General features: G+C 43.3%; 1 protein-coding gene and 1 non-coding gene across 2 annotated transcripts; one reads left to right on the forward strand and one right to left on the reverse strand.

Moving 5' to 3' along the window:
* The first annotated feature begins 204 nt into the window (after positions 1–204).
* On the forward strand, positions 205–12,211 carry LOC139203591 (junction-mediating and -regulatory protein-like). Its single transcript, XM_070833406.1, has 10 exons — positions 205–1,103; positions 4,136–4,309; positions 7,726–7,876; positions 8,517–8,686; positions 8,780–8,945; positions 9,207–9,376; positions 9,817–9,894; positions 9,975–10,067; positions 10,169–10,718; positions 10,815–12,211. The coding sequence occupies exons 1-10, from the start codon at positions 285–287 to the stop codon at positions 11,120–11,122; spliced, it is 2,679 nt and encodes an 892-aa protein (XP_070689507.1). The 5' UTR covers positions 205–284; the 3' UTR covers positions 11,123–12,211.
* Positions 6,247–6,318, reverse strand: trnaq-cug (transfer RNA glutamine (anticodon CUG)). Its single transcript has one exon. It is a non-coding gene; the product is annotated as a tRNA-Gln (tRNA).
* Positions 12,212–12,519: the final 308 nt, after the last annotated feature.

Genomic DNA, 12,519 nt, shown 5'->3' on the forward strand with positions numbered 1-12,519 from the left:
AAGCTAATGCCAAAGCGAACTGTTGCGGGACGTAGGGACAGGCAGACGACCGAGCTGAAAGCAGGTGGGCCGGAGATGGGAAATGACACCGCGGTGCTCCAAATTCATCCGCCTGAGCGAAGGAGGATAGCCCCTCAGGCTCAGTGTCCTCGGAGAGAAAACGGTGTTTGGTAAACGCTGATAACACCCCAACACACACCGTTTTACTGCACTGCATCCGACTGTCAACCAGTGCCAGCGCAGGGTTTGTTGCGTTTTTATTATTGTTCCATCACTTTGCAGAAATGTCCTTCACAATGGAGGATAATTTGGAGTCGGGGTGGGTAGCTGTTCGCCCAAATGCGTTTGAGGAGAAGGAAAAGCATAAATTCGTTTTCATCGTGGCCTGGAATGAAGTGGAGGGTAAATTTGCCATTACGTGTCACAACAGGACGGTGCAGAGGAGAAGCTTTTGCAGGGACCCTCCGGTGGAGGCGACCAGTCAGGAGGGTGTCAAAACAAAATGGCCCGAAAGTCCTGTCAGGGAGAAAGTGTCGAGGAGCCCCAGCAAAGGAGCCAGGGAGGCTGTGGTTAAAGGCTGCAGTCCCAAAACCAAAGCCGTGAAACCAAGTCCCGCGAAGCCAGTGATGACATCTGCAGTGTCTCCTGTTAGTCCTGACACTGAGGTGTTGACATCACTCAGAGAAGACCAGCTGTCCCCCTCACTGGGCGGCTTGGATCTGGAGGACCCGGGCAGTCTGAGCCCGGAGGACTGCAGCTGGGCCGGACTCTTCTCCTTCCACGACCTCCAGGCCATCCACCAGCAGCTGTGCTCGGTGAACTCGGACCTGGAGCCCTGTCTCCCGCTGTTTCCAGAGGAGCCAGCCGGGATGTGGACGGTGCTGTTCGGCCCGGCGGAAGTATCCGAGACCGAGATGGATGCGCTTTGCTACAGTTTACAGGTGTACCTAGGCCACGCGCTCGATACGTGTGGATGGAAGATCCTGTCGCAGGTGCTGTTCACGGAAAACGACGACCCGGATGAGTACTATGAGAGCCTGAGTGAGCTGAGGCAGTCCGGCTACGAAGAGGCGCTCAACCGCGCAACAAAACATCTGCAAGAGGTGAGAGTCTTTGCGATCCTCTCACAGTGGCTCCATGTCTGCATCAGCTTCATGTCAACACAATCTGTGCACAGTCAAACTCTGTAACTCACATTCACACAGCTGGCAGACCGCAGTGTTTGTGCTCCTGACCAGACCTGACTGGAGTGGCTTCAGGCTGTGCCACACCAAAGTGGTAGTGAGGAAATGTGATGCACTAGCCGTTAATGGTTTGATAGATGCATATCACACAGTCAGTTATAAGAATTAGTGGCTGTCCAATGTCCATGGAGGATTTTATTGGCCTTTGTGTTTCCTATTAGTATACGTGAGCTAAAAATAAGATGACCAATGTGGATTATTATGAAAAGAATTCAGGTCTGTGAGAGAAAGAGGCCACCAGAAGGTGCAGTATGAAATAAGGCATAATCCACCACAACATATCCATCGTAAGCATAAACAAACTGTCCTTAAACTGTTGCACACTGGTGAGACAGCTGACATGGAAATATATGAATATAATAATATATGAAATAAGTGTCTTGAGAATATAGCAGAGAGACAACTCTTACTAGCTAGAAGAATTTATGAAATTAAGTTGTAAAGAGTCCTCTGCGGATCATCAGACCATCAGCATGGCTGCTGTCTGCCTACATAGCTGACTGAGATAGTCAAATGAACACGCACACACACACACAATTCAAGTGGTAATTTCCTTTTAGAGTTAACCTGTTTATGTGATGTGCAAAATCGTCCCTGCTGCTCGCAGGTGGCTACCTATTCTGAGACGGTCCCAGATGACCCCATAGAAAAACCCAGGGTAGCAGCTGTGTGATGTTCTTTAAGGACGTGGGGCTGTTCACCACTTCATCTTCATCCTTGAAGTCTTTTCTTTTGTGAAATACGGTTTGAAAACACTTCTGATAAAGTCTCATCATTGTGTCGCTGGTCTAAGTGGACTGGTCTAAGTGGACTGGACGAAGGGCAACAACAAGCCCACACAAAAATGAAACTTTATTATTTTGTCAGAAATGTTTTTAAAAAGCTATTTTGCCGTTACAAGAGAAAAGACTTCAAGGGATGTTAATTAACTCGCTAACTGACATTAAGAGTACTCTGAAGAATCTAAAATATGAAATATGTTGAAACACTTTTTTGTTAACACTACATAATTCCATGTGTTTCTTCATAGTTTTGATGTCTTCAATATTAATCTATAATGTAGAAAATAATAAAAAATAAAGAAAAAACGTTGAATGAGAAGGTGAGTTCAAACATTTGACTGGTACTGTATATTTTGTGAAACGCTTATATAATATAACTAAACATTAGCACTATTGCTTTAAAAGATCAACGTAGTTCTGCTTTGTATCTTTGACCTGACACAGTGGAGACATAATCCAGATCATACACCATACATGCTCCAGACCGGCTCCTAATACGCTCTACCAGCAGCTGGAGATTGATTAAATGCTCTTAATATAAACAGATATTGCATTTATAGTCACTGGCTCTCACATTGTTCTCCTAATCAATGGCGTTAGATTAATGTAGCCTTGACTTATGGAGCTTGTCAGTGCATAAGTCCTGAGAGAGCAGGTGAGAGAGAGCATTAATGGAAGAGGTTGCCATTATTAGCATCACAGCATTACTCCTGCCCACTCTGCTGGCTGGTACATCAACTCTGGATGTTACCTGTATTTACTAAATAAATATCTTTCTAATGCACGCAGCAAAGAACAATGAAGTACCATTTTAATTTAACCAGTTCACTAATGCACGCATATTCACTGCAAATGCTGCACTCTGTTATCCTGTCTGACCCAATTCACTTAATGTAATTAAAAACAAAACTATCAATGAAGTAAAAGTACCTTAAAGTTTTTTAGTTTCTGCCTCCGGTACAGCAAGATCGCGTGCTACATTGTTTATCTGCATGCATGTTTACTGTCTTTGCAAAAGCAAGAAAGAATCAAGCTACAACATCTATTCACACTGATGTGTTTATATGATTCTCTGGCCAGGGCGTTTTCTATCTGCTCTGCTTTTGGCAGTGAAAAAAATTCTGTGAGTAGCATAAATTACTCACCCACATGTCATTCTACTCAGTCAGTCCCACACCCACTCCCATTTTCACAGTTCAGACACACACACACACATACACACTTAGAAGAAAAATGTCAGAAAACCAGACACAGGAAGCTTTGCCTTACTGCCCTTCCTGAACAAAGGACATCAAACAGCATTAGTCCCAGAATGTGCACCAACCAGCCCAAGCTAATTTGCAGCAATTGTTTTATTAAATGTCTGTCACTCTGTGGGATTTACAGTTAGCTTGAAGGTGTGTTTGAAGATGGTTTTATTCAGCTCTTTGTCATTGCAGATGCTCTGTAGTTCATTCAAACACAGTCACAGTTTGCTGTGTCGTAGCATTTTACGCACACACACACACACCGGCCTATCGATTCTCCCACTCCATTTGAGGGCTGAGTTAATGGCTATTTCAGGGCTTGCTCGTAGCCTACAGGATTGTTCAGTCTGGCAAAAATGTGTGTGTATTGATCTTACTCCCAGCAGCAAAAGGGACTCTGCTTGCTAGACACTCCCACTATTTACAGTTACACAAAATATCCTCTTGGTCTCACAGTGAGGTGCAAGTTTCCACTGAGTGACACTTAAAGAAGTATTGAAGTATGTTTTTTTGACTTTTGTGTACTTGTGGTTTATTGATTCTCTGGCACTGTTATCACACTGTCATACAGATAAAGACAACTCCTGCGGATTATGTTACAGCCTCTTACAGTGTGCTTGCCTTATGCTCTGTGTTCACCTTTTCTCATTTGTGTGTAACATGCGCTTTGATAAAGACTTGGATTTAATCAAGGTGCTTCCAACCTGTCTTTTACATTTGATATGGATTATTGATACGGATTGACTTTTGATATGGATGATTTCAAATGCCTTACTAACACGGCTGTGCATAGATTTTAAACAGGCTATGAATATGTATCTGTTTTGATTTGATTTACTTATTGTGTGTGCGTTTGATGAAGCTCCTGGAGAAGCACAAGACCATGGACAGTATGGTGGAGTTGTTGGAGCTATACGAGGAGGAAGATCAGGCCTATGGAGACCTGCTGGAGGCCTCCACACAACTGTACCAGTACCTGTTGCAGCCCTTCAGAGACATGAGGGAACTAGCAATGTTACGCAGACAGCAGATCAAGGTAACAATTTGTACCATCTAAACTTTGTAGTTCATGTGTATATACATGTTTACACAAGAAGTCTGAGGCATCTCCACAGAAGTTAGCAAGAGTGTCCTCCATATTTTTGGAAAGAGTTTGGGCCCACATCTGTTGACCCAGTAATTTGAAAACCTCTTTGGCATTCTACCAAGCATCCTCAACTTTTCATAAATCTCCACTGACAAGCACACAGTATACACATGTGGCCAGCCGACCACCAGTGTTGGGGACATCAAATCAAGAGAAAGTAATAATGATGATAAATTAGTAAAAAAAATGTTGTGTTGTTTCTGGTAGTTTGATTATTTAGACATCGTGAACCATTTATTTTGACTGCATGGGGGTTTTCAGATGCTCTGCTGAACCAACATATGTGGGAATCAGGCTGCTATGCTGATGTATTTCTGGACAAATCCAGATTCAACGGACATGGAACAGTCATAAAACACAATGGATGGTCACAGGAAATTCTCATTTATCTTAAAATAGATTCTGCTCTGTGCGTCACTGTGCCTGCGCGCATGTTTGACTGTGAAGTATCATGCAAAATGAATTTCTCCTGTATATTCTCATAAGATGCCTCATCGTAAAGCAGTGGAAGGTGAGTGAGATGTATCTAACTGCAAAGAGAAGATTGAGGCTGGTAAACGGTTAAATGGTGGAAAGGTTTTGTTCAATTATTGCAGTGTTGATTTATTTCATTTATATTTAGCTTATTGACTCACACTCAACACATCAGTAAAAAAAAAAAAAAACAACACACTCACATTACTATGTAACATTTGCTAATAACATACAGTAGTGTGCAAAAGTCTTAGGCAGGTGTGTAGAAATGCTATGAAGTAAGAATTCTTTCAAAAATATGAAATTTAATTGTTTATAATTGTTAATTGTTTAATCTAAATCAAATCAATACTTAGTGTGACCACCCTTTGCCTTCAATTCTACGAGGTACACTTGCACAAAGTCAGGGATTTTGTAGGATCGTAGTCAGGTGTATGATTAACCAATTATACTGGTGCTGATGATCATCAGTTTCATATACTGGTTGAAACACAGTCACAGACTTTTGTACAGCACTATATATACATGTATACACACACACACACACACATAGCTTTCCTTAGCCTTCCTCTCAGTTTATCCTTTTCCACATCATCTGAAAGACTTGTGGGATGTGGCAGTGGGGGGGTCGAGTGACAAGCTGTGAGAGTTGAGACCCATGGATCTCCGATTTCCTGCAGTCTCACAGAGACATGAATAAGTCATGTTCTGTGTGGCCCTATAGGTTTACTGCAGGCACAGGTTGTTGCTGACACACTGGGATCAGAAGGCATACAGCAGAAAATAAAAGATGGAGAAATATGCGGTTACTTTCCAGTTCAGATGTGGCTGAATACATTTTCTCAACCCCAGTTCCTCAAGGAGGTTAAAACCTGCTGACTGCTGAAGACAGGAATACCCTTTATGAACAACAGAGAGAAATAATTCCATTTGTTTCCAGTATAATTTCACATTTTATGGTATTTTGACAAAAGCTTTTTTCAATAACTTCTGTAAGCTATTGAAAACTAAGAATGTGCAAGACTACATTTCCCACCTTGCAGTAATTCAGACATCCTCTCTGTCCTGTGGACTTGGCAGTTTTCAGATTGTAGCCTGGAGAACATGTACATGGGAGAGTTACAGAAAACTCTCACTAACTTTGACCTACTACATTTGTAATAGCTCAAAGTTGACAGTCAGTTGTGTTTGCTTCCACCTCAGATCACTTCCTCTCTTCTCATTTGTTCTCCCAGAGTGGAATCTCCTGTCTATTGTAGCCTTTGGTTTCGATCTACTAGCCTACATCAAGATGTACATAAACATGTCAGCACAAGGGATCCCCGAGGCTTTGCCTACAGGACAAAACTTGCAGGTCCCACCGAGATTTGAACTCGGATCGCTGGATTCAGAGTCCAGAGTGCTAACCATTACACCATGGAACCTCCTACAACACATGTTGGGGAGGGAGGAGCTTGAAGCAGCACTTCCGGGTCTATTTATAGTTTACTGTGTTTGTAGCTCAGACACAGCATGGCTTTCTGTAGCTCTTCTTCATCTGAATTCCTTAGTTGTGGGTTAGTTTGTCTTTTTCTGTTCCATTTTGTGGGTAACATTTTTTTACCTTTTTGCCTCTTCTTCTTCTCTCTTCTTCTTTCTGTCCGTGAAATGAACCAATGTGATTAAATAAGTTAACACTCAAAATTCTGTTTCTGCTCTCCTAACACAGTCATACTTCGGAAAAAACAGGACCTACTAAGTGAAATCTTTTATGTTGAATCAGTTTATCCTCCTTAATATCTACACAAGATACACCATAATATGTATGCCTGCACTTCTGAATGTATCCTGTAATCTTGATGTAGCCTCTGATCTTTTGCATTCACAAGGGCAAAACAGAGCCATGCACCATATCTAAACAGCTGATACATGTTTGAGAGATGGTAGGTGGTAGATGGTAAGTTTAAGGAAAAGGTTGCTACATTAAGATTAACAGCAACATAAATCGGCGTATGTAAAGCCAATATGTCTAAAATGAAACTATGTATAGGATAGCAGGGGGATAAAAATCGAGGATTGAGCACTGGCAACTTGACAGGAGGAAATTGCAGTGTTAAGTGATACTGGTGCACTGCTGAGTAGTGCAGTGGAGCTGAGGTGGAGCTGAGGTGCAGCAAGGTTACTTCGGGTCAGACGGGGATGTAGCTCTGTAATCCTTACTGCTCGCTTTCCATCTTTGTGCTGCATGGGCACCTTTTGCATTTCTCTGATGACATGATAAATTGAAATATGACATATAATACTGAAATATTTCAGGTTTAACTGAATGGTGAAATTATTATTGCACAATTCCTCCTTTCATCCTCATAAATTAAATGTCAGAAGAGATTCACTGTACTGTCATGTATACCACCACCTAATGACGGTTCAGTATAATTGAGGAAAACGTGCACATCACTGTTTTTTTTTTTCACTGTTTTTTTCCCTTTTTTTGTTAAGCCCGTTCATTTTTGCTACTATGTGGCAGTAATAAGTGACATTTATGTTTCTGACCACCTCTGATTCTCAAATGAGAAAGAATCAGTGTAAATGTCTGGGAATGGTCACATGAACTGCCATGCTTTGTCTTTTTCACCTCAGATGAAACCATTTGTATCCCAAGATCTCCAGATGCATATTTGATTTCAGCATACTACATCCTGTTTTCCGGGGTGTATATGTTTTTTAAAAATGTTTGACAAATACATTTATCTTCAGATGTTTTCTCTGGACTTTATTTTCTCACCTCATCTCACTGAGGCCTGTTGTTGTTCTTAGTCTAGCTGATAAATATGTTCATTCACTCTCAACAGATTTCCATGGAGAATGACTACTTGGGCCCAAGGCGGATTGAAGCTCTTAAAAAGGAGGACTTTGACTGGCAGAAGAAAGCTCAGGAGGCAGTCCTCAACATCCAGGAGCTTACTGTAAAATACTTTGAGATCACTGCCAGAGCCCAGAAAGGTACAGTTTTCCATGAGTGTCACTGCCAATGTTAAAGTCAATAAAGCAGCAGAGAAATGACTTTCAATAATCTCATACAGCACACATACACACGTACACACACATCGTGGTAGCATTGGCCTGCTATTGACCTGTGTGTGGTTTTGAATGCCAGGGCTAATGTGATTTGGTATTAATGAGGCGGTGCAGACAGTCATGCTTTGACAGGGACACAATGAAACAAGGACAACCTATTGATCAAACAGCTCTGCCAGCAGATTGTCTCTGTGCAGGGTAACTCCACAGTGTGCCCCCCTGCTTATCCCAGTGTTTCTCCACTACTGATTGGTCCATTTACTGTCTGACACTTATTAGATCAAAGATTTTAAAAAAAGAGTGGCTTCAAGTGCTAACTGGAATGAAAGAAGTTGTAATGTCCAAATGTGGCCAACAGATGTCTCCCTCTCCATTATTGTAAGTAACAGTATTGTAAGCTTTACTCCTGTGAGACTAAAGTCATGTTAAAAGAAACTATGGCTGGCATGCCCGCTCTCTGTACTAGAGGAAAAAGTTACTTGATCGTGTTGGTGAGTCACTTTTAACTGTCACACTCAGCCACCATTACATTGCCTTTTGTGTGCATGTGTGTGTGTGTGTGTAGGCGTGTATGAGCGTATGAAGGTGGATCAGCGTAAGTTTGGTAAATCTTCATGGACAGCAGCGGTGGAGCGCATGGAGAGACTCCGCTACTCTGTCGCCAAGGAAACTCTGCAGCTCCAGAGAGCCAGGGAGATCTGTCTGGAGCAGAGGAAACACACACTTCGAGATGAGGTGTGGCAGTAACACTCAGCACCGTACGAAACACATACATACACACACATTCACAGTTGTTTTGTGGCTTAATTTTTTGTCTCACCCTGTCAGATGCAGAGTCTGTGCAGCAGCGAGGACGCCATGGCCCTCTTAGACCACATGGAGACGCAGTACTATGAGCTCCAGCTCCAACTGTACGACATCCAGGCTGAGATACTTCAGTGTGAAGAGCTGCTCCTCACTGCTCAACTAGACAGCATTCGCAGACAGATGACAGGTATTTTGGCCAAATTTACTCGCCACTTTTTGGTACATTTTTTAGAGGATAAGCCCCATGAGGTGTGTTATCTAATTTTTAAAAGAACTTTGACAAGACACCACACACCTCACAAACCATTTTATTCTGTTGGCTTTGTATGAGCCTGCCAGAAGACTGTCTGAATTATTACTCATTACATTACTGGTGAGAAGTATTACCGCCAAGATCTGTGCCTGTGTGTCCATCCAAGTCCATATATTTATGTACATGTGTTTTCAGAGCGTCAGGATGAGGTTGTGTACTATGACACCTTTGAAAGTGCAGATGATATAGCGGAGGACGATACTGCAGAGAGGGAAGAGCTGCGCAGACTTCAGGTCAGCGCTCGACAGCTTGAGGCAAGAAGGGGGCGCATCACTGCCAAGCGCTCCTATCTGAGGAACAAAAGGGTGTGTGTGACTTTGTGTCACTTATTTTCATTCCTGAAGTGCACAAGTCTACATGCTGTTGCATGCTCTCGCTCTACTGTTGATCATATTGTTTTGTATTGTGTAATGTATAAAGAATGGCATTATTTTTGTCATGCACAGTAATTGTATTTGACAATATTTGATTTGGCACTAGAAGTAGAAATCTAAATGACTCATATGAGATCAGCTGCTAAGAAATGATGACCTGGAACTAGAGAGTCACTAATGCCTTCAACAAAATAACAAAAACAAAAAGTACATGACTGTAAATACCTCTAAACTGATTCTGATATTCAAAATATGTTATATGACGCTGATTTACAAAGTTTTGTTGCTTTAGTTGTCTTATTGTTGGCAGTATACATGATACTATATGGATCAGTGTGTTGATGTTTTTTCTTTCTTCCACCTTTCTGCAGGAAATCTGTGTATCTAACCACACTCAGAAACAGCAAAAACATCAAACCATCCTCAAAGACTCCCACCAGGTCTTACAGGTAAATGCCTTTTTTCTATAATGATGTGACTGAATACTTGAAAAACACATTTCTCTCCTCTAATACCTTTCATTCTTCAGCTGAGAACTGAAGAAGAGGACGAGGAGAGAAGGAACAGTAGAGTTAGTCTGGAGAGGCAGAGGACTCTTGACAGACTACGCACTTTCAAGCAGGTATGTGCCCTTCTATCAGTGTGAATATCTGCCAAACACTTTTAACACTTTTCTTTTTTTTTTCTTACTGATTGACTCTTACTGCCTGTGTTTTTCTCTAGCGGTACCCAGGGCAGGTGATTCTGAAGTCCACTCGAATACGCATGTCCCACACTAGAAGAAGAGAGCGTGGAAGGAGCATGGAAATGAGTAGCATGATTGAGAGGGAGGAGCGTGTGGACTCTGTCTGTGTCCAGACTCAGGGCCAGCCGCTGTGTCTCAGTACCAGTGTGCAGACAGACCCCAGCCCCAGCTCCACGCTCACCACTCAGCCCGTCACGGCCCTCACAGCATCCCTTCCTCCGCTGCCTGTACCCACTCCCGTAGACTCCTCCTGCTCTCCCTGCTCCCTGTCTTCACTACTGGCATCCCCTATCTCCTCTCCTCCTCCTCCTCCTCCCCCTCCCCCTCCTTTGCCAACCAAGGAGGAGTTATCACCTTCTGGGAGCCCAGGTCGCCACAGGCAGAAGGTTGAGGGGAAGAGTGCAGCAGAAGAGCTTTCCCTCTCCCCACTCGGTCCATTCATCCCTCGCTTCTTTGACAGCAGCCAGCTGCTGAGCGCCCGGAAAAAGCTGAGGAAGACTCCAGAGATTGACTCTCACACCAGAAGAGGTACTGGAACCATTTACTACCATAGTAAACACTGTTAGATTAGCCAGTTACAGTAGCCTATCACAGTCTGTCTTCCTCTTCTTTTCCTGTATGCAGTGAGCTCACCCATGGATGAGGTGCTAGCGTCCCTGAAGAGAGGCAGCTTCCACCTGAGGAAGGTTGACCAGCGGTCTGTGCCTTCTACCAAGGGTGACGATGACCCCAACAGCATCCTGGCTCAGATTCGGAAGGGGGTCAAACTGAGGCGCGTCCCCATGCAAGAGAGGAAGGACCAGGGAAAGCTCCCAGCCTCCACTGACTCTCTGACCAGGAGCATCCATGAGGCACTGCGTCGCATCAAGGAGGCCTCACCTGAGTCTGACTCAGATGACGATGGGCTGGCCGGCCCTGACTGGGAAAGCTAGAGTCCAAGGCTCAGACGCAGCAATTAACACAAACAGAGATGCCTGTATTCTCTGGCACCGCACACACTGTACTGTACTGCACTGTAAAGTGCTGCACTGTACTGTACAAATGCACAAAGACACAGTTACTCATTCATTTACACTCAAGCACGCGCAGCTCAGTCACACATGTACTTAGTGACTATGCCAGGGCCTGCGTCTTACTGAATATTAGGCACCAAATGCTCCAAAGGTCTATGGTCAACCTGTTCATTTGTTTTTTACACCACATTCACCATCATGAAGGACATTACTTGTGTTTTTATTTCTACTTTATGTTACTGTGGTTTTATTTCTGTATTCAGATTGTAAAGATGTTTTTTTTTTCCGTTGTAATATTGCTCTGCACTGGCCTTTTGTGGCTACATTAACTTTCAAAAACAGCACATTACACATTTTACACCAACACACTGCACTGACAGTTATTTGTCAAACTGAAAACCTCATATGGAAAGCTATTAGTGCTGTGGGGTGTGTGATTTTTTTTCACTGAGAAACTATAACTAACAAAATATGTAACTGTATGGTTGATAATTTAGGGTCATGTTGGAAACTGAAAAACAAATAGAGGCTCCCACTGAGATTTGAACTGGATTTACAGTCCAGATTGTAAACCATTACACCCCCCATTTCTGCTGTCATTTTCTTCTATTTTTCTCCACCTGTGTACTATTACTGAGCCACACTATGCTGCACAGCTGGTTTTGTCCTGTTACATGTGGGTGTGGTAGTGTCGGAGAGTATAAAGACCACTGCTTGTCTAATCTGACACTGCATAAAGACTGTAAATCCTTTAGACTGTCACAACAGATACACGCCCTTCCCCCTCCTTTGTCCTTCTGCCCTTCACTACCCCCGACTCTCACCACCTCTCTGGGTGAGGGTGTATGTATCGACCCATCTGTTCGACTGTGGCATATGGCCAGGCTGGAGGGAGATATGTGGAGTCAAAATAGCTTTATCAGTTATTGCCACATCTAACAACATCTCTGAGCAGAGCCTGGTCGCCTGGAGCAGGAGAAGATAAGATGAGGGGTCAGTGGTAGAGCTGTAGAGTTTCTTTAGCGAGGCAGGGGTCATGGTTAGTGTCAGTGTGCTTTGCAAAGTGTGGGCAGACTTGGTTGGTGACTCCCGAACTTTATATGTGGGATAGTCACGGCAGAGCTGTGAAACCGGCCGCGCTAGCTTGAATGATGGATGGTTTGTGGGAGGCTGTTGGGAGCTGTTGGGAGTCACTGTGGGCTGTGGAGCGGCAGTCGTGATTGATGCGGTTTCTCCTGCCATCTTATTCACTTTCTCTACTCTATATTGCATCTTTTCTTATTTCTTTCTCTCCTCTCAGTGGGCAAAAGCACACA

Source organism: Pempheris klunzingeri, chromosome 7 (assembly GCF_042242105.1).
Source record: "Pempheris klunzingeri isolate RE-2024b chromosome 7, fPemKlu1.hap1, whole genome shotgun sequence".
In the NCBI taxonomy this organism is placed as follows: Eukaryota; Metazoa; Chordata; class Actinopteri; order Acropomatiformes; family Pempheridae; genus Pempheris; species Pempheris klunzingeri.